General features: G+C 47.3%; 1 protein-coding gene across 6 annotated transcripts; it reads right to left on the bottom strand.

Annotated features, from left to right (window-relative positions):
- On the bottom strand, positions 1-27,212 carry LOC109484447. Of its 6 annotated transcripts, none has more exons than XM_019787703.1 (4): positions 27,189-27,212; positions 3,322-9,257; positions 2,502-2,926; positions 1-2,113 (listed from the first exon to the last, which is right to left on the bottom strand). In XM_019787703.1, the coding sequence occupies exons 2-4, from the start codon at positions 9,186-9,188 to the stop codon at positions 1,788-1,790; spliced, it is 6,618 nt and encodes a 2,205-aa protein (XP_019643262.1). In that variant the 5' UTR covers positions 9,189-9,257; positions 27,189-27,212; the 3' UTR covers positions 1-1,787. The 6 variants fall into 6 exon arrangements, with proteins under 6 accessions (XP_019643262.1, XP_019643261.1, XP_019643259.1 ...); XM_019787702.1 differs by lacking the exon at positions 27,189-27,212 and adding an exon at positions 23,843-23,949; XM_019787700.1 differs by lacking the exon at positions 27,189-27,212 and adding an exon at positions 16,221-16,445.

The following is a 27,212-nucleotide window of genomic DNA, read 5'->3' as shown; positions in this document are numbered from 1 at the left end:
TGTAAGAATATATATATGTATTTCTGGTGAGGGGTACAGAACTGGGAGTCTTCTCTATAGTTGACATAGCTATGGGTACAAAAATATAAACAGTACCGTACATACTATGGGTTAGGACTAACAATGGCAAGTCAAGTTAACTATTACACCAATTCATTGCAGCTATGTTGGCATTCCTGTGGGGAAACGAAGTACATGAGCACGTAGCGGCTTAGACATCACAGTTCTTATTCTGCGCCCACAGAGAGACACTTCTTACATTCAGGGGCACAGACTAGATCAAAATCCCCAGACTGGAATGCACCAAGTAACGAACAGCAACGTCGGCAACGATCGTCTACGCATGCGTACACACACGAATGCTTACTGCCCATGCGCCAAATCTTCTGTGAAATACTAGTATACAGATGCCATAACAGTGCCTTATTTTGTGAATAGGTAAAACAACATAGCAGTGGAATATATACTTCTAGTAACGTAGACCTCACTCTCTCAACTAACAACATTTAGAATTCTAACGCAGTGGTCAACTGGGATGTGTTATTATCCCTATATAACAACATAGTACAATAACATGATCGAACTACAAAATACAACATCTTTGTAACTTAGAACAAAATCGAAATAAACTACCTACCTATCCTAGCAACTGACATATCATGAACTATATGTATATATACATATCGTACAAAAAAGTAAGAACAATAAACAATGAACGTAGGATATTGCTGAAGTATAACATATATCTGTTGCTGGTTGTTATGGCATATACTTATACTTTCCTGGCACAGGTTAGAAGTGATATATCTATCTATATCTTCACGTGACGTACACGTATCTGCTAGCAGTTTAAATCATTGCAGCTCGCTGGCACAACTTATAGTATATCCCATCCATATACACAAAAATAGAACGATCTTCAAACTCCTCAGAGCAAGGCACGTCATATCATTCTTTCTCCGACATAAACCGACAACTATGTTAGAAAATTCTGCCATATATGGATTTGTTAATAGTCAACTATGGTTAGAACTCTGGTACATATAGCTATCTCTATTGCATTTCTTACTGCACATGATTTACGGAATGACAAGCCCGTACGTACACACGCTTTGTGTGCGCTATAAACAGCACCTATCCACCGGCTTAACATGAGAAAATATCACATTCAGCGGGACGCTATGATACTAACTCTACGCGGGAGTCCAATCGGTAAATTGACCCTGTACCGGCTTAATTTGACCAAATGACTTATCGTCAGGAAAGTTACTATAGATATTGAAATTCCCATCAACTCTCTCGGAGCCGTTTGCGGTGATATTTGGCAAGCCGCCGAGGCAGGCTGTCCAGGCAACCTGGAGTGTAACCTCTCTTACAAATCAATCTGCTCCTACATGACCGAAAAACGTCGAAAACTTTGCACATTTTCTAGACCATGATCAGGGTTGTTACATCCACGATTATCCTTAGCTCACAACATCCAAACACCGGTCATCTGGCCATTTTCCTCAGGTTGGCACCATGGCCGTGTCTAGTTATTATTATAGTACTGTACTTGGCTTTTGCTCAAACATTCAAGACATCACCCTATACCTTATGGCACAATTGAATACAATGCTGATAGAACGTTATCACGGACCTCCACACAGACCTGGAATATTAACTGAATCCATGCCAACTTCATCGTGTGGCTCGAAATACAACCTGTGGTCCTCGGTATCTATCTTCCCCTAACTCCTAGATGATGTCCGTATATGTGCCCTACTCACACTACCGCCAACGTCACGTTAGCTCATTGCACCATTGGCCACCGGCTCTGACGTCACGGGCTTCGACGATGACGTCGCTTCCTCCAGTGCGCCTGCGCCGGTGGACTCCCTCATCTCGCGAGACTGGGACCTGGGGCCGTACTTCTCCTTGGTGCGCCTGTGGTTGAACCAGGCGTCGATGCGGCTCTTGGTGACGCCCAGCTGCACGGCCAGCTCGGTCCGCCGCTCGTACGGCACGTACCCGTCCGGCCACGGCGTGCGCTGGAACTCACCCTCCAACACCTCCACCTCGTCCTGCGTGAACCGCATGCGGGGACGACTCACGTGTTCGTTCCTGCTGGAAGCTGCACGAAACAAAACAACAAACGTATTTTAAACTAAGTATGACCAAAGTATATCATTTCGAGCGACTATACGTACTGTGGAAAGTATACGATATATCAGTACCCCTTACATTTAGTCACTTCGATATTTTTTATACGAACTTAAATGCAGAGTAAGGATAAACGTAACAGTAACTCCTATAAACATCTTGGCATTGAATGATGAAAGATTTCTGTGTAGTAACAAAAGATTGATGCTCCACAGTTGACGACCTAAAAATAATGTTTTTTCACACTATCACAGTCTTAGCCTGGATGCCAGACCCATAGCACACTAGGCACAAAGTTAAGTGTGTTATATGTGTCTGGCATCCAGGCTATCACAGTTTGTACAAGGTCGCATACTGACCTATACTAGTCTCGCTCCCTCCCTGGGCCTGGCTGAGTGAGAAGACGGACGAGATCCTGACGGGCGGCTGGCTGCTGGCGGCGCTGCTGGTCACCAGGCCGGACTGGTAGGAAGACGGCACGGCAGACACCTTGGCCATGGGGAAGGGGAGGCCCATCCCCGGCTGCGGCAGCCCGAAGGGGTAGGCCCCGGGCAGACCCGGGGGGAGGACGATGGGGTGCGTCTGCTGCAGCGTGGCGTTCACGATCGAGCTCGGCGGCAAGGCACCGGTGGTGGGGGACACGTGACGCTGGCGCTCCTTCCGCGGCTTCTCCTTGGGTTCTTCGGCGTCCTTCCCTCCCCAGGCGGCGCGCAGGTAACACCGCCTCTCCCCGTCCACTTCGGTCTCAGGGGGCTGGGCGTTACGGTGCTGCTTCATGATGTACCTGGCGAGAACAAAAACACATCATGGTCTTATCAATCACTGCAGCAAATAAAAAAGTTGGAACTTCACTCCAGCATATAAAAAAGTTTGAACTCAAAGTTATGTCAGCTTACTAGTATATCAGCACTGGCTACAAGACACAATGCAAATTGTAATGACTTACTGAATTACATCAGGCAAGTTTCAAATGGAAATATAACGCCCATGACATGTCATGGAGGTAAATATACTAACGTTCACAAAAATCTCCAAGCAGATCATATGGTGGAAAGGCAGTATCCATTGGTCAGAGGAGTGTCCAGTAGCCACCCCTTATCCTCTGGCCAATGGATGCTGTATTGCCACCGTATGACCTGCTTGGAAACCACGTTTACACGATGTGAAGATTGGGTTTACCTGAGTTGTGGCAGGTGCGAGGAGAACTGGTCCAGGTTGACGATGGAGAAGCACTCGGCGGTGTGCTGCACCTCCCCGTGCAGGACCCTGAACTTGGTGACGTCCAGGTCGGAGCAGCGCTGGATGTAGACGTCCAGGGCTCGCAGGGACTCGGTCATCAGCTGCAGGTGGGACGTGGACAGCAGGCGCAGCGCGTCGCAGATCAGGATGAACTTCTTGTCGTCCTTGAAGATGAAGGGCACGGGAGACCCGCTCATGTCCACCACGTCTGCCGCGTCGCTCTTGTCGTCACGGGGAGGCGACGACTCCTTCTTGGTTAGATCCATCGGGCCTTGATCGGCAGGGGAAGAGACAGAAGCGCCCCTATCGGCCGGTTTTTGCTGTTGCAGCGACTTGAGAGTGTCGGGTGTCTGGCGACGCGTCGGTGGTGTCGTGGCTGGAGCCGGCAGGTGGAGAGGTGCGGCGGCGGTGAATTGCGCAGCTGTGCTGACAGGTGCAGGGTTTACCACGCTGGTGGTAGGCAGGATTTGCGATGGGACACCTGCAGCGGCCTGCCTCTCTTGGTTCTCTCGTATCTGTGCCGGGGTGAGGGCTTTTGCTAGCTGCTTCCAGTGGACTCGTCTGGACTGGGACGGTGTCATGCCCCTGCCCCCGGGGCTGGTGGCTGCGCGCCCGGCCCTCTTCCTGGAGTGTTTCTCCTTCTGCCTGCGGTTCATGAACCAGACATGGATCTGCCGCATGGTCAGCCCGGTGACCTGAGACAACTGCGCTTTCACCCAGCCGGTGGGGAACTGGTTGTTGGCGAAGGCCGTCTCGAGAACAAGGATCTGTTCTTCGCTAAACTTGGTCCTCGTCTTCCTGGTTAGCCACGAGTTGTGGGGCTCCTCGAGACCCAGAGGGCTGCTGTAGCTGTCCCGGGACTCTTCTGGTTCCTCCTTCACCACGACGCCGTGGTTCTGAGAGCCGAGCTTGATGTCCCCTGGCTTTGTTGCCTCGACGGGAGAGATAGCGGCACGAACGATGTTGTTGTACCCTTCATTTTGTCCAGCTTTACTGACAGTTCCCAGGCTGGTCGGGGTGCCCTGCAGTCGGGGATGACCGCCGGCCTGCCTGTTGGGAGACAGAGGAACCATAGGCACTTTTCCCATCATTCCAGGCGCGAGGAAGCTGAGAGCGATCGGATCGCCCTCCCCATACTTCTGCATGTGGCGACGTTCTTTCGCTCGCCTGTTCTGAAACCAGACCTTTATCTGGTGAGTGGTCAGCCCGAGAGACTCGCTCAGCTCCGACCTCCTCTTGCTGCTGATGAAGCCGGCGTGCACATTAAACTCAGCCTCTAGAGTCTTGATCTGTTCCCTGGAGTACTGAGATCGGTTGGAGTCGACCCTCTGCCTCCTCATCAGCTCTAGGTTCTGGAAGAACACCTCCGGCGGCTGGGGCACGACAGCCGTCGTGTCTGGATTCGCATGTCTGTTGTCTTGTTTCTCCACCACCTTCGGTGCGCTGACGGTCTCCGCTTCTTGTTCCTCTTCCTCAGGCTCTTCGACTATTTGGAGGGCGTGGTCGCTGTCTACATCATAGAACATGGCTTCGTCGTCGTCTTTAGCTGCTGCTTCTTCAGGCTTGGCAGGCGGCGCTGGTTCTTTCTCGGTCTGAGAGACATTCATCTGCGGTTTTTCTTCAGAAGAGGCGGCAACACCCTCACTTGTAGGGACAACAGCTTCCATCGCGTGCTCTTGTGCTGCACTTTCCTGTGCCGTTGGCGGCTGCGGTGCGTCCTGCTCCTGCGGCTGCAGATGCAGGCTGTCCTGAGACGTGTCTGGTCCCGACTCCCATTCCCGCGATCTCTCCATCATGTCGTCGTCATCATCATCATAGTCGTCATCATCTCTGAAGTCCTCCATGACGCGTTTGTCCACGTCGGTGTCTGACGTCAGAGACCTGGTCATGTCGTTGATGCTGTCCCCCTGGCCGTCATTGGACGACGTGCCGTCGTTGCGAGGCGGCGATCCCATGCCGTACGGCAGGCCGTCTTTCGCGGCTCGCTTGTGCTGGCGCCTTTCCTTAGCACGCCTGTTCTGGAACCAGATCTTGATCTGGCGGTAGGAGAGACAGAGAGACTTGCTGAGTTCCTCCTTCCGCGTGATGCTGATGAATCCGCCGTGCGCGCGATACTCGTGCTCCAGTGCCTGGGTCTGCTCGTCTGTGTAAGGGGTACGGTAGCGGTTGGGCGTGCGGATACGTTCGTGCGTGCTCCTCATGTCCTTGTAGCCGTATCCAGGCAGGAGGAGATGGCGCTTAGCTTGAGCAGCCTTGACTTCATCTGGCGGAGGCAGTGGAGGCTGTCCTCCTGGCGAGGCTGAGGGTAACTTGGCACCCTGGGCCATCATACCGCCGGGCCCGGCAGCAGCAAGGTTTGGTCGGATCTGTCCCATGTCGGCGGCTCCCTGCACACCTGGAGGGGTGTGCCACCTGATGTGGCTGCCGAGCTGCCCGTAGAAGACGAATCCAGGGTCTATCATCGGGACGAAGAAGGCTCCTGGCACGGGGATGAAGGGAGACGAAGCGGCTCCGGCAGCACCCATCATGGCGGCCCTGACTTGGTCCATCTGTTGTTGTTGTTGTTGGGCTGAGGTTGGTGGAGAAGACCTGGTACTGCTTGCCGACGTAGCAGGAGGCTGTTCAGGTTGCGACTTGGGCACCACCAGGTTCAGAGGGGCGTTGTTGTTCGGGTCGTCGCGGCGATCGTCTGACTGCTGAGGCGGGGCTGGGTCTGATTTTTCCTGCATCATCGCTTTGAGACGTGCCCGTACGGTGTCGGTGCGGCTGTCGCTGGACCGACGGACCAGGTTGAGTGGCTCGGGGTGCTTACTCTCGGACGAAGACGTCGCAGAAACGTGAACTGGAGCTGCAGAAGCTTGACTGTGCGTGGCGGGAGTCACCATCGGTGTTTGCAGCTGCAGTTTATGACTCCTGTCAGCCCCGTCGACGTCTGAGTCAATGACGGGTTTTCTGTAGACCGGTGCGTTTTCAGATTTTACGTCAAAGTCGGCTGCGTCGGCTCCGTCTCCGGACTCATTCTCTTCTTCGTGCGACCTTCTGCCGCGATTGAACGACGGTTTGAACGGTAACTTCCCCCTCTTCTTAAGCTTGCGGTCCTTCGCCCTTCTGTTTTGGAACCAAACCTTGATCTGCCGCGAGGACAGGCCCGTCGCCATGCTGAGTTCGAACTTCTTCGTGCTTCGTACGTACCCCATCCCTTCCTGATAGGCATGTTCCAACATCGTCAGAACCCACTTGCTGTAAGGAACGCGGTGGAACTCTCGCCTATACCTGCCTTGTCCTTCTTCTGGACTTTGCTGCTCGCCCATCTCCTGCTGCCGTGCCATTCGGTTGTCCATGAAGTTTGGCGGCAAGCTATCGTCTTCCCCAACCCTCCTGGCAAATGGCGGCAGAGAGGAGCGTTCTTCCTCCCCGGCTGATTCCTCGTCTTGCCGAGGCATCCTTGTGGAGTGCATGGGGTACATTGCAAGCTGGCGCGGCATGCCGCTACCCTGTGGCGGTGGCGAAGTCGGTCCCTGGCTCCCAGAATTTGCCATTGGAGGTAATAATTCCCTGAGGTACGCCTGGTACTGGTTGGCGGAGTTGGGCTGGACGTCGCCGGCGTCCTCCGGTGACTCGTGGTTCAGAAGGTGCCGCACAGGTGGGTTGGCCTCGTTTAAGGACACGTAGGCCACGTCGTGACGTCCCGGGCTGGCGGCCTGTCTGTTCGGGCGGGGCGTCGTGGCCTTACGTCGGCCCTTCCTGCTTCTCACCTCTTCCACAGCGTCCTCCATCCAGTGCTCTGCGTCATTCATGTCCTCCTCACCCATCTCCATCATGAACTCATCATCCTCGTCCATTGGAATGTCTCCTTCGTGGTCGTCGAGCTCGAACGGAGCGTCGTGGTGCTCCAGCATCACTTCTTGGCGCGGGATCTTCGCCGGGCACTTTGCCTTCCTCCTGTTCGTCCTCTCCTTCACTACGGGTTTGGGCAGCTCTGTCGGTTCTGGCAAAGGATGGTTGGAATGACTGTCTATGGCGTTTCTCTGCTCCGCATCTTCTACCTGTGTAGGCGCCTGTTGTGCCTGTTCCTCTGATGCAGGGATTGTTGCAGACATACTCGCGTCGTTGGTCCCCTCGGACTCCACACTGCAGCTCTCTATGCTGTCAGGCAAGTGGGAGGACGGACCGGGCGCGCTCGATTCCTCATTCGTGACAGTTTTCTCCCTGTCTGTAACGAGGGGTAAACAATGGTCATCAGCTCCTTCTGTCGTGTGAGGATCGTTTTCAACGTCTTTATCTGCGCCGTTGACGACTGCTTCTGGGACTTCGTCCAATTTCATTTCTATTTTATCCGCGTTCATCGGCATCTCTGAGTCATGAAATCTTAATGGCTTGGATACATCATCGATAGATCCGACCGCAGTGGACGGGCTCCGGCCAGGTGTCTCCTTTGGGGACACGACTAAATCTTTTTTCACCAGCTCTTCAGACATGGTGATTTCTGCACTGTCTGCTTCCTGTGCAACGTCCTCTGATGCACTCATTGGCTCCTGTGCTAAACTTGGTTCTATGGCGTTAGCAAGTTCGCAACTTGTCTCTTGTACGACAGCAGTGTGAGTTTCTGAGTCACAGCGGATATCTTTACTCTCAAGTACAACTTGTGCGGTATCACTAGAGGACTCAGTGTTCACAACCTGTGCAGTATCACTAAAGGACTCAGTGTTCAGCTTGTGAGGTGTTTCGTCCTGTAATTTTACCTCGCTCGTCAGTTCGGAATGGCAGTCAACGGTGACACTTTCTTCAACAAGGTGATCACTGTCGTCAAAACTTAATTTCCTTTTGACGCGTTCTATTGCTGTATCCTGATCTTCCTCAGTTGAGTCTTCTTTTGATTCAATGTCAGTGATGCTCTCTGCAACCTTTATCTCTGTGCTATCGTCCTTCTTAGGGCTCGATAACTGGTATTGCTTTAGCCGTGTTAGCAGAACTATTGGCTTCTTTTTCAACTTATCACTTGTGTCAGCAGTTTGTTCTGTATTCAACACAGTCTCACTTGACGATATGTCACAATCAATGTTCTTCTTTTCTTGTTGCTTTTGCTCGGGCTTCTTTTCTTGTTGCTTTTGTTCTGGCTTCTTTCCACTTTTACTAGAACCTCTGGCCTTTTTTATTCTACGAGATGTGTTGTTGTCAACTTTTGTTGTGTTGTTGTCAACTTTCTTGCACTTCTTTTTCTGTCGTTTGGCGGATGGCGACCTACTTGCTGGCCGTTTCTCTGCGAGAATTTTCTTGTTCGGACCTCTAGTGTCTCTATCCGCAGGAGAAGCCTTACCAGGAGAGGCTATCTTTGTTATCCTGACCTGAAAAGCTGTGGCCAGGTCCTGTAGCTTCCTGGGGCTTACCGTGCTTCCGTTCACAGAAATCACAGAACCCTTAATTTCGCTATCAGCTCCTGAATTGTCCTGAGAAGTTGTACTTAGATCCGCCTTGAATCGCGGTGACCTCCTGACTAAATCGTCCTGCTCTGAACTACTGCCCTCGTAATGGAAGTGTCCCCTTATAAGCTCCGATAATTGTCTTTGTTCGCTTTTAATGGCACTGGTATCTTTCCTGACAGAGGGAGAACGACTACCTATTGTTGCTGCGTCTGGGTCCGCCTTGGGTTGGAGAACCTGTTTCCGACGTCCCACCTTGGGAACACTAGCAGTGGGTGCCTTCTTTTTGGCGGGTGAAGAATTGTTCAAAGTCTTGTAATTGTTACTGTTGCCTGTCGCAGATTCACCTTTCTTCCGTGGGCTGCAGGCAGGTCCAGCTCTGTTCATGATGCTGCGTCACTCCAGCAACAGGCGGGGCTGTTTCAGGCTTGACTTCGCACGCAGGTGTACCCGCACCTGAAGGCAGAAAGGGCGAAAGAAATAGATGGTTAATTACGGGCTATTAAATTACCTTTGTGTCTTATCACGCTAACCAAATCCGCCGCCATTGTCCGCTCGGTTTTCCCCAAGCTGGTGTGCAAAACGCACCACCGTGCCCACAACATTCTTCCCCCGTGAATGGCAATTCTTTTTACGGCGTTATTACGTCCACATGGGGGAAAAGCTGTCCCCAAACTGGTCATTGTGCTCCATTGTTTATGTGACAAAGAAAGCTAAATCTGATTCCAAGTAGGTAACCCCGGCCTTAATTAGGGTATTTGCATGCCAGATGAAGTGCGCTTCGCGGTGACTTAACTTGTTGCATTCCAATATGCTCTATGCCAGGGGGCCCATAAAAGAAGCGGCCGTCTTGGCTCGCAAGAAGTTTGGTCACGTCCTGTAAGCCCCTCTGCCTGCCCCCTTGTGAGACACGGGCTTGATCTTCCACAGAATACAAAGCTATACAAAGCAAATACCGAATGAGTAATGCTGTTACTGTGTTAATTCCCCAGCATAAACAAACACAATTGCTATTGGCAGCAGGAAACCTCGCCCATTCACCCCGCAGCGCTCTTTTGGGAACAACAAAGGTCAGAGCTTCTAATTCATTTATGGAATAAACATTCCGCCAGCGAAAAACAGGGCACAAAAGAGGCAGCGTCCTATAAGCATATCGTAAAGCGTGACCAACTTTGTGTAACCGGGCGGCCTGGCAGCTCTGAAGGGCGGACGGACAGCGGTGAAAACTAAAGAAAGCAAAACGTATCTAAAGAGATCGCGTCTACTTATGACAGATTTCAGTTTTTCCCCTCCGGCCATTTAAGTCTCCGTTTTAGCTGGCGCCATAAACACGTCAATTAGAGCATCGAGTGACGTCACAAAGTAAAGATTAACTGCCTCGGGTGACCAAATCGATTGGCAAACAGTAATGAGATCCCTTGCTGCACTGCTCATTAGTAATTGCATTGATGTTGCTGAGAATCGCAATTTTATGGCTACCCGAGTTCCCCCTCCCCACAAGGAAATGTCTCGGGCGGTCAGAAGTGACTTCCCGGCCAGAAACCCCGGCCCCCCGGCCCCGGAGGGTCCGCTCTCCCGCTGTACGCAGCTCGGGGCGCAGTAGTTACACCGGGCAATTAAATTACATGCAACGCAGTGCGGAGATGCGGGGCATGACCCGACGTCGTCTAGACTGCCGAAATGTGTCTGAACATCTCCTAAACCGCATGAACTTCGACATGTCTCCCCATGGGAGCCTCTGTGCTGCGCGCCTCAAACTAACTTGGAGTGTCATTCATCCCAGCCCAGCCCGGGCCCTTAAGTACACACCGCATGTACACGCTTCGCTTCTCTGTTTACAACCGCCATAAAACCCCGCGGCCTCGCTACCCAGTCTCAGACGGGCTCGTAACGCCGTCCTCCCCCACCCCACCACTAACGACAACCCACCACGGCACAGACAGCGTGTCTACGGAAGAAGAGACGTAGGCTTACCGGGGGAGCGGAGGAACGGGGCCGGTCTCGGGCGCGGATTCATCGTGGCGCGGCGAAGGCGGCGCGGCCGAGCACTGCGGGCGGTGTTTGCAATTCAGGAGAGCCTCATGGATCGTGGATGACTTTAGGGCAATGCTCCCTGAGAATAACTACTATCAAGTTTCACACGGCACGGCAATTGACCCGTGGCACACAAGACTAAGCACGCCATATAAGGCGGTCATTAAAAAGACCCAAGATAGAAAAATTGCCCAACTTGTCGTATTTGCATTTTACGATGGGTCGTAACCTGATGGCAATAAAAACACAATACGGAGCGACAGTGTTTGGAAGGGGGTTATGGCACGGCTGCCACAGCCGGACTCAGACCTGGTAACCGAAGACGGGGGTTTTGGCATCCGCGTATGCAGATGACAGAAAAGAAAATAACCATCCTGTCGGGTCACATTTGTTAGTCGTTAGTTCAATAGAGTGATAAAATCGCCGTTTCAAAGATGCAAGGGCTCAGTAAAGAACAAAGGGGCCTTTGTACACAGTACCTTTGCTAGAGCGAGATGCAATAAGCGTGCAAATGGACCTCTCTATGCATCAAGCAGGTCCGATAAAAGGCGAGACAATTAGACGCGGTGGGATGTTCTGCTAGGCTGGGCATTCCATTACTCTGGTAATAAAGTAAACAAGAGCAGGGCTGGCTCTGACACCGGGGTAGCGCAGCCCCGATAAATCACGGAAAGCTGATGCCTTAAACGTGTCCCAACTGACAAGGAACAGCGCGCCGCCTTCCGCCATCAAACTTGCGGGCTCGCACGTTGGCACAATTCCGCCGTGCCAACACATATCATAAAAATCCCTCCACTCTCTCCACACACCGTGCCCGGCCCCGTAACTGATTGCCGCTACACTCCAGCCCGGCCAAATTGCCCCCTTATCTTTCGAAATGGTCTCATCTCCCGGATCTGGACCGTGCTGAATTTCGAAACCATCTGCGAAGTCTAATGACGCATCGCCAAAATGAGCGGAAGGAAAAGTAATCAAATTTACCTCAACTGTTGCGCTCATGACGCCCCGGCGAAACAATCCTCCGCCGGTCTGGTTTTAGTTTCCCAAATTTTCTGGGGCGGATTATGCTGGAGAGCCCTTTAACAACAGCCCAGATGGAACGAATTCATAATGGCGCCATTAAGTTTCAAAGGGGGGAAGAAAGAGGCATTTGTTCGGTTCCTTCTTATTACGCGGAGCGGACGCATTCATAAAAGTCGCTCATCCATATGCAGTGGGTCGGTTCTCACGCGCTCGACAAAAACGTTAGGAGGACGCTTTAGGTAATAAAATTCCAGGCCCCTCTCAACGTCCAAGGTAAGCAGGGCCACTCTAGCGAGACGGTGTAAGAATGTTGGAATTGTTTGCACAAGTGGCTGACGGACACATGAGTTGGGACCTTTAATCAACAAAGTTCTGGCTCGAGTGAAGATCATTGTTTACAGTTATAGCCGGCGCCCATCACATGACTCATACTACAGACACATCCACACATCTGGAGGTAATAAAAACATGGCGCGATCAAAATCAGCAACTCGCCAGGACTTGCGTGACAGCAATACAGTTACCAGACACATTTTCATTCGATTCCTTGTGTAAAATTTACGAGCCAGACTATATATTTCTGATTCGCCCGGCAGCTGTACGATGCACAAATAACGCAGTAAAAATCGCGGAACTCCCTATTTATGACTTTTCCTGCCGACATTGTGGAGACAGACTGGAATGTTCCGGGCGTCGAAGTTGGATATGGCTAAAAGCAACATTGTCCCGCCGCTGCGTGTATGGGATTTTTATAACCCCGGGGGAAATATACGCAGATTCTTTCAATCATCTTGATAGGTGGTCTAACGCTAGCGAGGGAAGAATGGCCCGTGATGTATTCCATGTGTACCTTCCACCCGCCATAAAGAATACATGAATGCAACAAGTTGCATGTCTCCGCATCCCGACACGGCGCGCTCAAGTGCGGAGAATTCATCAGCGCTGTGGTGTAATGTAAGACGGGACACCGGGCACAGGACTAGGCCACTTTTGATGGACGACCGGAAATACAGAGACGCCATGTCGGGCAGATAAACCTAAACAAAAGATGCCCCGAAAATAAAGACCAGAACAATAAATTCTTTCATACTGTAAACGTGAGTCGTCTTCAAGCACCCGTAGAAGAATGTCAGACCCGCCTTGCCGGTTCATAACGCATGCAGGAGGAGAACAAAGAACTTAACTGCCCGCCGGCCAAGTTTGATTAATCTCAGGGTCATATAAACACAACAGTCAAGGACGAGAAAAAGATGGTTATATTTCTAAATTGCCAGCGCCGGGAACACAAAGCGCCTGTGTGCCGTGGGAAGCAGCGGCACTGCGCGCTTCATTAAAGGATGTAATTCGCTAAGTTATACACAGAACGTAAACATTAACTCAGATGAATATACCCTTCACGGAACCTATTCAAGATCCCCACAAAGCACTCAACAGGCGGCACAGCCACATAATGATGCCATTGATAATACTACTCCGGTATTCAGAGGCCGTATTAATTCTAAGCCTAGGCAAGGACGGCCAATGCCGCCCCATCCTGTGTTATCTCCTGGAAATTCCCCCAAAGCCTCTCTGACAAACTCGGGGAGACTGTTCCAACAGGGGTAATCAAACTGTCTGGGACAACGCTCGCCTCGCCCGCCGTGTTTTGTTACACTCGTTGCGATGCCGCAATCCAAACATCGGTAATTTTTATTCACTCCCAACCCCGCAATTCAAACAAGCCCCTATTGAGTGCCCCTCACGTGAGAGATTTGGTGCGTGGGGAGGGGCCCATCAGTCCTGTGTTATCAGTTATCACGCTCTTTCCGAGGTGTCAAGTTCAGATTGTGGAGGCCATGATGGATTTTTATACCCCCTTGCGAGTTTTGATTACTCCAAGTTGTCCCAGACTTCGGAGGAAACGGACAGGAAAAGACAAAAAAGTTTGGAAGTGACGGCTTGCAAACTGTGCGCGGGACAAAGCGGGATGATAAAGGGCTGTGAAAAGCTGGGAGCGACGCTTTGAATACAAATGACAACTTTTATTGCATACAAGCAGCGTCCTGAATAAAGGGCCATTCCAACTATTCCCGCACACTTACTTCTCCCACTTATCAAGGCGGTCCCTACAACTTTCCCCCAACTCGGGAAGCCACTACGAATGACGGAGAAACGGGGACAAACGTCCGACTTTCCGCGTAAGGCGTTCGGAAATCAATGATGCAGCGCCTGTAAAACTGATAATGAAAACTTCGCGGCATTAGCATAGCCCCGGGTCATAACCAAACTGACGGGTCCGGCCCCAGTCTTCCGAGATTTCGTGGGGGAACTCCTGACAAACACTTGGCCAAACTTGCCGAGTGGGGAGGGGCATGACCACAAAAAGTGTCCCCGAGAGTTGCAGAAGACTGTCCCCTACCTGTGCTGCTGATGAGGAAGGCACTGGCGTGGTCCTGCCGTCAGAAGTTCGCAGTTTTGCCGACGAAGTTTCACGCTCCGCCGCTCCCGCCATGCGCCATTTTGAAAGAGTCACCGCTACATATCCCATCATGCCCGACTTGAATGGTGAATGTTTATGACATGGCGATTGACTCAGCTGACAACATAATGACAGCTTAGAAGGGCCCTCATTACCCGGGATAGGGCAAAATCGAAGCCGAGGCACGCAAAGGGATTTTTTCCTACATGCACGCAGCAAAGTTACGACTGTCATAAAAATCTGGCAACAATGAAACACTTTCTCCGGCCGTGTTTACTTTTCAGGGAGTGAAATGGGAAGTTGAATGGGGGCGAACTCTGATACTCCCATATCCGCTTTCCAAACTAATTAGAACTCAGGTCTGGTGCATGATTGCATGTCAACAATGAAAGGCCATACCGTTACAACAGGCAATTGTAGATATGCATGTTGTTAGCTACACGTTATGTGGGTAGCTACTAATAAACTTTCTTCATCGCACCGTCTTGTAATAAAAAAGGAGGAATTTATTACGTGACCGAGTCATGCCATGCCAGCACTACAGAATTACCCCACAGGCAAGCGGGGGCTCGTACAAACAATAGCCGGAGCACTTTCCGCGATGCCGTGAATATGAAAGTTTACACAGACCTCCAAAAGCAAGCGTATTAGGCACCCTCTTTACATCCCTTCGGCCTCTTTACTCAATAGCTTTGTGTTGCCAGGGCAACTGTTTCCGCCGCGTGACGTCACGGATAATCCATGTTGCCTTCTATCCCAGGTCCGCCAAATTGGCCCCATTGCTACCCCCCGTCCAATTATCGGACTCCACATCTAATGAGGCCGCTTTTTACACAGCGATATGTCAAAGACCGACACGTTAAACTGAGCAGGCCACGTACACAAACTACTGATGATACAACGTACCGCCTTCAGACGGAACTTTTCTATATGACTCATTTTATACTTTACATCTATTAGAGGCCTGCACGGTATAAACATGATAATAATGGACATTTGATACTGGGGTGTGACCTCTGCAAAATTCATCCCTTGCATGCCCCTTGCTAACGTCTTGCATGCACCATTCCGCTGACACATACGTTTTCATGATTTGGTTGTTTGACAACTTTGCGACACACTTTAATCAGTTCACCATCTGTTGCAATAGCCAGTCACATCACCATGGCACGACGGCTACACAAATAGACCTGGGCCGGCGCGCCCGCAATAAAAGAAATCAATAAGAGTCTACTTCGACTTTGACTTCAGTGTCCTCGACTCGAGTGTTTGCGAAAACATTAACTCTAACTGTTCGCTGCCTTGATTTCTGAAGTGTTTTTACAGCCGCTGAGGAGAAAACAGCCCTTTGTAACGGGACATATGATGCCAATTGAATTCCATATGATAGGCGAACCGGATGAACGGAGCTGGAAAATTGATTGTGCATACCGAACACCGGGCCTGCGCACTGCCTAGGTGTGGGCAACCGTGAGACGGGAAGTGTGGGGAAAATAAAAGGCGGCTACACTAATGTCATTACTTCTGAAATTGGCTCCCCGAGGAAAAATAGTATATGCACACGGAGTGGTAAAAGAGAAACATGTGTGACAGAGGTGTTGTAGGAAATCAAACAAGGCACTATACGTTTTAAAACAATTACTCACACTCACTCATAATTTCCTCTAAAACCGCAAAAAAGTACACTGTAGTCACCTTTTTAGTTTCAGTAACAAAGCCAAATAAAACATTGTTATTTATATAGCCTGTGATGTAATGTCGAAAGAAAACAGTTTTGACATGCATTGGTTCTCGGCGACTCCGGCACCCACGGTGCAGCAAGACGAAATGAATATGGAGTGCAACAGATAAGATAAGGACAACAACAATAAATTAACACCAAACTAAACAAACCATCTGCCTACCTGGGACCACATGTTGCATCTGTGGACTTGATCACTTTATCTTCCTCGTCTGACGTGGCGGAATTCAAAATCACGGAATAACACAAAACTACAACCCCTCAACGGTTTGTGTCTCCGGTGTGCCGATACAAACTCAAAAGTGACACGCAGCACCTCCGTAAAAAATTAGTCCGTACATTCCGACCAGAACCGTTAAAGCCCCAGAGAATATTTACTAGATTTGGGCAGGCCTCGCCCTAACTACCGATTTCACGGTGTTCACGTTTATCATGTGATTATTCATACTGACCATAGCTACCTATTTGTTTTCAGTGGACGGCGACGATTCGTTTAATTCAATTCACACAAAAGTTAATCTTGTGGAAAGAAGCTTTAGTTTTACGCAAGGGAGAGACGGAAGGAATGAAAGGATAGTGGAAAAGTTCATGAAAAATTTTATCCATAGATGTTATGGTTTACTTTGAACCACACTTTCCTTCAGCCTCCTGCTATAGCGAGCTGTCTGTGGAAAGTAATATGAAATTCCCACATCTGATCCGGAGAGTGAGCCTCTTAGCCGACGATCTAAATCTGTCTTTATTACTAGTAATAAGTCATATCATACCATGACAGATAGACGCGATAATTCACGCTACCGGTGCTCAATATACCCTGGTAGTAATTCAGGACGACTTTCTCATTTCCTCTGTCACAACCAGCCAAGCTCGGCGATATTGATGACTTCACCACCAAAGCGCGCGCTCGAGACCGGAACAGTAAAGCAAGAAGACATCAGCCACCGCGGTAAAAAAAAAGTAGACATCTGTTCCGCTTGGGGCCACATCTGAAGCTAATCCGCCCGGCCACAGCTGGAGTTAGCCCGCATTTTCTCCGACCCAATTTTTTTGGCGGGAATTACCACTAAAGGTGGAACCCAGGGGCATGTCCGCGGTGTCTGGATGTGTTAATTGACTTAGATACAACTCATTCAATATAAGTAGTGTATGGACCTATATATAGTCAGTCAATGGATGATTGGATTTTTGACCCCATTTTCTTACACCGACATCGCCAGACAGCCCAGAGTATGATACAATACATCTATGACCCATCTATCAATCTTTTATCTTATCTATCCATCTGAATCAGACACCATCAAGGAACCCATGAGTGTGAATGAATGAATGAATGAATGAATGAATGACTGAAAATGAATGCATTGATTGATTGATTGACTATACAGGCATTCATGTTCTGAAGATAGTCTTGTGAGAATGAACGAATTGAAGAGAGGAAGGTACAGTATATTATATAAGAGACAGACGGGTAAACGCTATTCGTATACATGATCATACATAGACATACTTCTAGCAAAGGCGGACTATTCAGTACAACCAAATCGAAGTCAAGCGAATGCTGACAGTAATTTTGGCTGGACAGGGGCAACAGGTATGCTCTAGTATGTCACGTTTGCTGGGTTAGCGTCGAGCCATTAGCTAGGGTACGCTGACTTCCATGGGCAATACACAGAAATCGTGTAACAGTAGAGCATAGACAATAAAATTAGGACATTCACAAAACTTTACAAGACAGTGTTGATCAATAGGGACTTCCGGCTGGTTGTTATTTCTCACGTAGCCTTTAGATTTAGAAGATACAGGCCACCAAGGAGAGGTCATCTGGATGTAGTACTATTAGTACTGACAGTCTCATGATACAATACAACCTATATCGGCGCTTTATGATGCTGATACTAACGTCATCTTCAAGTTAACACCGGTCGGTTATTAACGGACCCAGTAATCACCGATGAGTCGTTAACGGTCCATATAATCACCGACCGGTGTTTAATCGGTTAACGTCGTCGTTAAACCTCGGTGGGCGGGGGTCATTACGATTTTTCCTTTTCAATGCGTTTTTTTTTCATGGTGAAGTGAGAATAACGTTTTCAAGGGTTCAATGACAATATTTTCGTGACAATGTCTAGTCCTAGTCCAGACATTACACATAACAGCTCACGATATTTGTACATCCGGAATCGAGACCTCAAAATGGATATGAAAATGACACCTGAAAATGACATGGGATATAAATAAATAGCAACAGCCGGAGGAAGTTACCAAGGATTGAATTGCTCGTGCGGATACGGTCGTAGTTCACAGTCTGTTATAGGCACAAGGGAAGTATGTATTGTGATACAAAATAAAGCTTATAACATCTTTTTATACGAACTGCGATGAAGAAAGATTATTAGAAGAAACGCGCCGCTTGAACGAAGCCGAAACCTTACATCTGTTTGGAAATTAAGGGCGCCTCTACCGACGCGGATTAGAAATGTCACCTTCAAGAACCGACTTCTGCCATACAACTAGCACTTCTTCCCCTGTCAGAATTTATGCGTTGTCAGCACATTTTGAACTCCCCTTAAGTTAAGTGAGACAAGCCAGCGTGTTACCATGGACACAGCAGTAAAGCTATGGATGGAGTCTCCACCGAGGAACACCTTTCTTGTAGAAGGAAGCCATGTCCTTGTTTACTGATCGTAGAAATCGTTGTCGATTCCAATGTTTTACCACGTACGACATACCAGTACATTGTTAGACAACTCCATGTGAAGAGAAAGAGAGAATGACAGAAGCGTCTGACGTACATCATGTCAATTACTGTCGTCATGGTTTCTTAGAATAGACTTGTATTACTGTATTGTACCCTGTACAACTGTCGAGCAATAAAGTTCATTCGTTCGTTCGTGTATATACATTCATCAACTCCCCCATTCTCCATCTATGACAGACCTTTCAAGCAGACACTGCACTGAGGAAAGTTCTCTAGATTTCTAGATATTCTCTAAATGTTTTCTAAAGGGGGCAGTTGGAGAAAATTGTTGTCTTTCCTCCCACTATAAATGATGGATAGTCTTCCTACTCCTGTTGTGTTTCCTATTGTTACCTAACACACCACTTTAGTAGATCGCACAACAATCGCACTACAAGCAACAATAGCCCAGAATTAATGGCCAGGCAATGCTATCTTCCTGTGATCACAACTGAGTCCGGAGGGAAGCTCATTTACGTCCCACATGTAGACAGCCATTCTTTGTATGTCTGTGATGCAGTAAAAACGGTCGTCAAAGACCCTGTAAAAATGACGTTTATTGGCCACACAGGTTGTAACGTTTATTGGACCCCCAGAGGACCTATAAAACAGTCTGCATATACTGCAAGACATTATTGTGGTCATTGATTCTTTGTGGTTGCGTCAAAAAACGGCTGCCGCATAGGAGAGAGGACATAAACTCACACAGCTGTCGTTTGTGTTTGTTTCACAAAAATGCCGAGTGCTGTAAAATAACACATGGCCAATAAACTTCGTCCCGTCTGTAGGACGCCTCTTAACGATGTATTAGCCAAATATGTCACGCAAAGAGAGCGATGTATAAGATACAAGCCATTAAAGATAGAAAGCATTGGAGCTGATGTCCGGATAGATTCTCTAATTTGCGTTTATTTCGAGAAAGCCATTAAAACAACCGGAGTCGTATAAACGTATAAGGACTACTGAATGTGCCCGCCCCCACCACCTACACGCCTTTTGGACGCTTCTGTGTTTTGTGTACGGCTGAACAAAATAACAGATGGGACTTTAGGGGGATGTATTCACCCTTTCAGGCATACATAAACGGCTATCTGATGATATGATAAAAAGATGCTAAAAGTTGATTGTGATTCTGAGATAGACGCCGCCGTCTATCGAATTCAGCTTCACTAGTTTACTCATTCCGTTGACTTAGTGTCCAGTTTTGCTTTCCAGTTCTTGTCCTTATGACTTCTGAAGTAATAATAAAATAAGGAGTAATTCATTCTGCACAAATGTCCTAAGAATGATTTGCTTCTGAATGGATAAGAACCGTTTCATCAGTCTTACAAAGTAGCATTGCAACTGTAATACGATACAGATCATTGGACGTAGTGCCACCGAACACGGGAAGAAAATGTCTTAGTTAGAATAGCTTTAGACCCTGGCTTTAGAGTAAGAAACTTCCCCTTGACAGTACACAGGTTATGGGCGGTTCTTAATCTGAGAATAAGGAAAAATAAGTCGTGTCCTAATCTTCTGTGTGGGATTTATTGCTATCCTAAAATACCTCCTGGCGTAGTTCCAGATCCTAACCATTCCACATCCACTGCCACCCTCCTACTCAAGGTCATTAAATGGGAAGTGATTTAAGACAAAAACACGGAATGTCGGGACGGCTTTGAGGAACAGACTTACGACATTTTGTGATCGTTACGGCTCTGGAGGTCAAGTGATGACCTTGACTGTAAAACCAGAATGCCGGATGAGTCATTTATCCAGATGAGAACTCAGAACTCCTTATATGGTCTCGGCGGAAATTGGTACACACCGTGTGTCTGGCAAGATACAGAATTAGATTTTATGGCGAGCTTGAACAGAAAGCAGTTACCGCCATATCCTAGGGAAGAACGTTATCATAGATGGCCTGAGCCAGGAAACGGCATTTTTGCTTTGTGATGTATTATTATGTTACAAAGCGGCTATAAAAATCACAGCATTTGGTCAATTTGTATTCTGGAGTTGTAATGATCAATAGACTGATCGATCGGTCAATAAGTCGGCCGATTAATCCACAAATGCATACATAAACCAATCAACCCATAACTCAATCAATCGAATCATTACACTTGTAGACATGATAGGGAAACTGGCATAGAAACGAAACGCGTTTAATTAACATAAATATACATTAATGAATTAGATATACATGAGTATTCTATTTGAATTATTCGTATCACTACGCTCGCACATCCTCTTTCCTTAGAACCTAAGTGAAGAGGATGTGGAAGTGAACCTACCTTGACATGTGAGAAGCAGCGGAAATTGAAACGAAGCGACAGAAATATACGACATAATACCGCCTGATGCCGCCGTGGGAACGCTATTTTCTGGTTAATCTGAAGACGAGGCCCGTAATGCAATGATCCCTGAGAAGCCATTGAATCTTTTATGGTTCTTTATGGTCGTTCGGAACGACCTTGACATCTTTATATGATCATCGTCATACATGAACTTGGGACGCTCCATTCAGTAGGTGAGGGGAGGGATAGCTAGACTGGAAACTCAATTCCTTGAATCCGGTTAGTCACCCTTAATATGATCTTGCAATCATGACAATGACGTCCACAAACAAAAAGAAATAAGACACATTGCAGGAGATAAGGCGCCAACTGAACGAACAAGACAGTGCCTTCCATAGTGGAAAGTTAGCCGTGAAAGTGTCGCCCACACAACAGTAAATAATACTGGGATGTTACTATTACACTTAGTTATGACTAACCATGGTGTTGTATTGGCACAGATGGTGTAAGCTGTCTTTTGTTCCCGACCGTTTTACTGACTATATTGCGTCATTGGACACAGCGTGTCCTAGTGCAAGTATCTAATGGTTGACCTGTAACAATTTTTATGGACCTGAAATGCATAAATCCGTCAAACCCAGAGCGAATAAAAAAAAGATTACTAGTAGAGTGTGCGCTACGTAAAATTCAAATGTCCACTAGGCCCCACTAGGTAGGAAAGTTGTGATGAGTGGCCAACACGCCATCACTTCCCATCTTAAATCTGAACCAAAAACACTTCAGGTATTTCAAACAACGCTGCCAACTGTTGCTGTTGTTGTTCTTGTCGTGTGTTAAACTTGTTCTTGAATCTTGTTGTGTGTAAAGCTTGTTCTTGAAGAGGTAAATCCGTCAGCACATTTTCGCGGCTTGATGACTGACACATTCTACTGTTGTAGCCTCGAGCGCAGACCTTTCTAGCGGTCGTCTTACGTTTATTTCTAGCTCGGCGAGTTCTTTTCGCCTAAAAGATCTGAGTCGAGGGGATAGCTTTTTTTCAAGCGGCCGATACAGCTATCTCCCACCAATACAGCTCACCCAGCAAAAAGAAAAACAGCCACGCTCACAGAAAAAAATTTTAACGCGGACCGTTAGAAAAGTCTGCGCAGGAGGCTATCCTATTGGCGGTCTCTCCACACGGCGCTATGTCTTTGACATGACCGCCGGTGTTACCTGCGCGGAACCGTGCACTGTGCCTGTAAAGTTGGGTAAACAATCCGAAAAACATTCCGGCACAAGAGTTTCAAATGGCAGCGAGTTGGTTCTGAGAAAGATCGGGGGGTTTTCAGGGATGAAGGAGTTTGGAGAGGGAACTACGCTAATTGTTGGAACCATCTACCTTCAACAAGTTGTTTTGTTTATTTAGTTTTCTCTCACATTTCCGGTGGATGTCGAGCCTGGGATGTCGCGTAGCGTATCTCCGTGCTGCAGGCTATGCAGACATTATACACATGCACCTGACGACTTACAAGCTTTTCAGACAAGTCATCATAATAATGCACAACTTTCCACAGCAGCGCGCGCGGCTATCTTAATGTTTCTGTACCGTCGCGCCAGACACTAGTCGTCGCCAGGTATTTACAATAAGCTCCGCGCACCCCGGCAATCATTCCCCGTGTCAGATAAAGCACACACGTCGGCAAACCCGGAACAATTATGTAAACTTATCCCCACTCGTTTTCGGGGATACATCTAAGTGGTGATAATTGCTATCCCCGTCTGTACGGTGGGATTTCTTGTCCGAGTCATAAGCGGGGGAATCAAGTTATGGTGACTGAGGGTCGTTAGGGAAAATCCCGTCATTCCCCTTGTATCTCTCCGCCGGCTAAAGGTCTGACAATCCTGACTTTGTCCTCTCATTAGAGACAAATTGAGATGCACGGAGGCATGACAGACTTGCAGACGTTACGCAACTTTCTTGATTTCATACAGTAGAAGTTATAATACATGTATCAGGCAAAGTACCGCTCTAGACATACTTATTGCGAACTTTCCGTATCCCAGCCAAACCATGCACAGTGACATGGCAAAATGCACTACTTAGTATGCACTATAGTCTTTTTACAGGTGAACAACAGGGTGAACTACAAAAGAAATGCCGACAGCCATCTTAAAACGCAAATAAACATAGGGATATTGTTTGAAATCTGCGTGACACATGTGTCATGTGTCCATCCGGAGAATCCTGATACTAGGTATTAAATTGGACATAAAGTTGGTCGGTAAGACACACGTATGATATTGGAAAGTAAAGATTAGTTGTTATTTTGACTACTTCTATGGCCCTTTTTCAGGGTCAACAGCCAATTTCAGTCGACTGGCAGATTAGATAACCTGGAACCCACCGAAGTGTCAAAAATCAATTTCGGCATCATGCAGAATTTCTCAATCAACAAAAGCAACTACGCAAAGTTATCAAAACAAACATAATCCAATTAAATAGGGGAGAATCAAAGAACAAACTGCATTTATAGACAACATTTCCATTCATTATAGTCTTCACTTGGTGATTTGGTGTATTTTCCCGGTTACAATAAAACTATGATGTAAGACAGTGTCAATGTTTTTCTGCTAGCTATAGATGTATAAGCTATAGACCACAATGGTCAATGTAGGCCACAAAAGGGTGCCTACATCTTGGATAAAATTTATGATGTCTTGAGTGTGATAGCCGTCTGTCACCTTTCACACCTTGCAGATTACATAATGATGACAAAACTCACTTACGTAACACCCCTGTGACGTGATGTGCACCTGTGCTGATGCGTCTATCTACCGTGAGAAACAGGCCTAGGGAGTCGCCATTTTGGATGAGTCGACGACAGAAGAACAGACGAGCCATTTTTTTGTTGCGGCACACATAACTGAGGATCATCGGTGCGGGCCGTTCTTTAATGGCGGGGTATTAATTCATAATGCCCCCTGACACGGCTTTACGCACACAGGGAACCCGTTGGACGGGTGGGGTCATTAAGGTTGTTATGGCTTTAGCAATTGGCGCACCTTGCGGGTAATCAGGCATGCCGGCCGTGTCAGTCATAACGTCACTAAGCCATAAGTACTTATTGTCTCCCTGGATGGGGTGGATGGGTGCCCAGGGCGCTCCGACGGTTCTAACTCAGTTTATGGTTCTCGTCAAAGTCTTGAAGTATTTTGTATTTGTATTTATTGGCAATGATACAAGTTATTACAAGGTCAGCACAGACAGACTCAGTTGGTAATGGCTGACCGACACAAAAGTGCAGACGTAATACAAAACAATTAAGTAAATCAGAATCTAAGACAAAATACAAATCCAGCAATAAAAAGGAATGGCTATGATACAGGTGCACTTAGGTGATATATTACATTTGCTAAAGAGCTTACTGTTGAAAACTTTTACTCATGTTGCGAGTGGACAACTTATTAGAGACGAAAAGTTATGCGCCTAAATGCCATTGAGGTTGGTGTGAATTCGCATCCCGGTATCCAGCAAGTATGTGCTGACTCACGCATCATACACAGGTAAAACAATTCATTTTTATGCAATACAATGTCAATGAACTATCATTTATCTTGTATTATCATATAGCCGGACGGCGTGGACCAATCAGAGGCCCGGATACCCGTGCTGTTATTTCCCGATAACAGCACATGTGGTGTTATGGCGGAATAACAGCACATGTCGTGTTATGGCTGATACCATTATGTTATAGGGTATAGGGGCATGCGACTCTTTCTGTAAACCTTTGTAGCATTTTTCTGTCCAATAAACTTTTTTGTTTAGCTTCATTTAAACTTCAATTTGCATTAAATGAAATTATCCATATTTGTTTTAAAGCGTATAATATATTCGAATGTATTTTTATGTATGTATATATATTAAAGCTGTTGTATTTCAAACAGGAATTGTGTTGATTGACAGTTTGGATAGGCTATATGATAATAATTTTAATGCACTGCCTTTTCCTCGTTGTATATGGTGTCATAACTGCATGGGCAGCTGCCATAACCACCTCATAAACCACCTCGTTCGCTTCGCTCACACGGTGGTTTATTCGGTGGTTATGGCAGCTGCTCATGCAGTTATGACACCATATACAACTCGGGGCAGTGCATTAACCCTTTATTACATAATGTACGAGGAGCTAGTTCGCCAGAATCTTGATTTTTATGTTGTAATCATAAAACGACGAAAGTTGGCAAGGACTAGCCTCTACCAGGCTTCGAGAGACGGCTGGAAGAAAAGTAGACTCTACTTTTCTGAGAAGCCTAGTAGAAAAGTACTAGATCGCCCTTGCCCTTCATGGGAATATAGCCTTCAGTTTACTGACCTGAGCCAAACAACAATGCCGGGTGCCGTGGTTAGTTCACTGCCTCTCCCATAGCGACGGTGACCGCCCATCAGGATAATTTCACAAGGGAGATAACTAGACATGTCAAACCTGCATTGGCAAACAATTGCCACCGTGAAAACTTTATTTGTTGCATTCTTCTATCTACTAGGTTTGGCTATTGGCAATCGACATGCGTAAAATAATACTGAAACGGATGTCATGAAATTTTATGTTTTGAGTTCTAAATTCTTTGACCAAAGGGCTAATGTGTAGACCAAAGTTGGATTGGGCAGGTATCTATTTGGCTAGATCTACCAAGTAACTAACTGCTCAATAAACTGGTGACAATGATGGTCAATGACTTCAAAAGTCTTCAAAAATCTTCCTTATTCCGTTCTACGGTCTGCACTTGCCTACGTCAAGTCAAGTCGTATTTTCCGAACCGGTTCCCGTGCTCAGATGCTGCTCGTCAAGTCGGAAAATCGGTCGATCAGGCGGACGGAACCCGGTGTTTCCAGCCGTTTGCGCGCGGCGGTAAATGAGGTATCGCTGATTGCGCCCCCAGGATTTACGTGAGGTGTGCGGCTCCAGGACCTGACCCCCGTGTACATCGTAATGTGACAATGACGCACGAGAGTCCAATCATGTTTAATTATGCGTGTGAGGAATGGACAAAAATCCTGTAAGACAATGTGGACTGTCTAAAAACTTTATCTGTTCACAAAGATCCCCCCAGTATTGTACTTCAAGCATCATTAGAAATAATACCTCCATCATTTTCTAGTTCTGACAAGCTTGACCTTGGAATGACTAATATCATAAAAATATTATTAATTATGACAGGTCTCATCTTTGGCTGCAGACATTTAGTTTGTGCACAGTCAGAACAAACACACTTTATCTCCATGTACATTTAGTTTCCATCACTAAAAGTTGCTTGCTGAGATCAAGGGGACGGGAACAGTGAATTGCTTTATAACTGCCTATCAAGAAAATCAGAAAGCTTTTATTCTTTAACCATCGGTATGTCCGCTCAGCTTGACCCAACAGTATCACACCAAAAGAAGGGGTCATCGGTGGATAATGAACAAAAAAGGTCTGGGACATCGTCTTTCACATCTGTGGATGGTGCAAGGTGCAATTAAGGTCAATTAAATCAGTGAGCAATGACAAAGGAAAGGCGTTGTCATGTGACGACTACCAGCCCTGTAAATTGTCACCTGGTTTTATCAAACCTTGGCCTGAGAACTGTCTGCACCGATATTCCCATAGAAGTCAACCCCAAAGTTATGTAACGTCATAATTTATATGTATATGTACATGTACGTAGAAACATTAGACAGATATATATAGACCATTTGGCACTTTTTTGCATAATCATATCTGTGTGTTCCCATGTAATTAGCCTTCAGGCAAGAGTTTGATTTTAATTATAATGTTTCGAACCCGCTTTCACTGCTTTTGTGAATAAACACTTTTTAAGAATCAGTTTGACACTTATTGTGCTTATTGGATCGCTGAGTCATTTCCTTCTGTAGCACTAAAATCAAGTGCCCTTCTATTTGTTTAGAGTTCATGGGTTGCAAACTGATGGAAAGTCTCCATATCTGTCCCCAAATTCAGCACAAATGCACACACCCACATAACAAAAATCAACACAACTAGTGAACTACCCAATCATAAGTTACACCAATAAACCAATGAAACAATACAATACAACAAAACTTTTTCTGATAGGCCACCACAACGGTACTCACCCATTTCCTCAAAAACTGTTACAG

This window comes from Branchiostoma belcheri, unplaced genomic scaffold (assembly GCF_001625305.1).
Source record: "Branchiostoma belcheri isolate BF01 breed outbred unplaced genomic scaffold, Haploidv18h27 scaffold7, whole genome shotgun sequence".
In the NCBI taxonomy this organism is placed as follows: domain Eukaryota; kingdom Metazoa; phylum Chordata; class Leptocardii; order Amphioxiformes; family Branchiostomatidae; genus Branchiostoma; species Branchiostoma belcheri.
The sequence above is the reverse complement of the archived record's forward strand: the minus strand, read 5'-3'. Positions and strand labels throughout refer to the sequence as shown.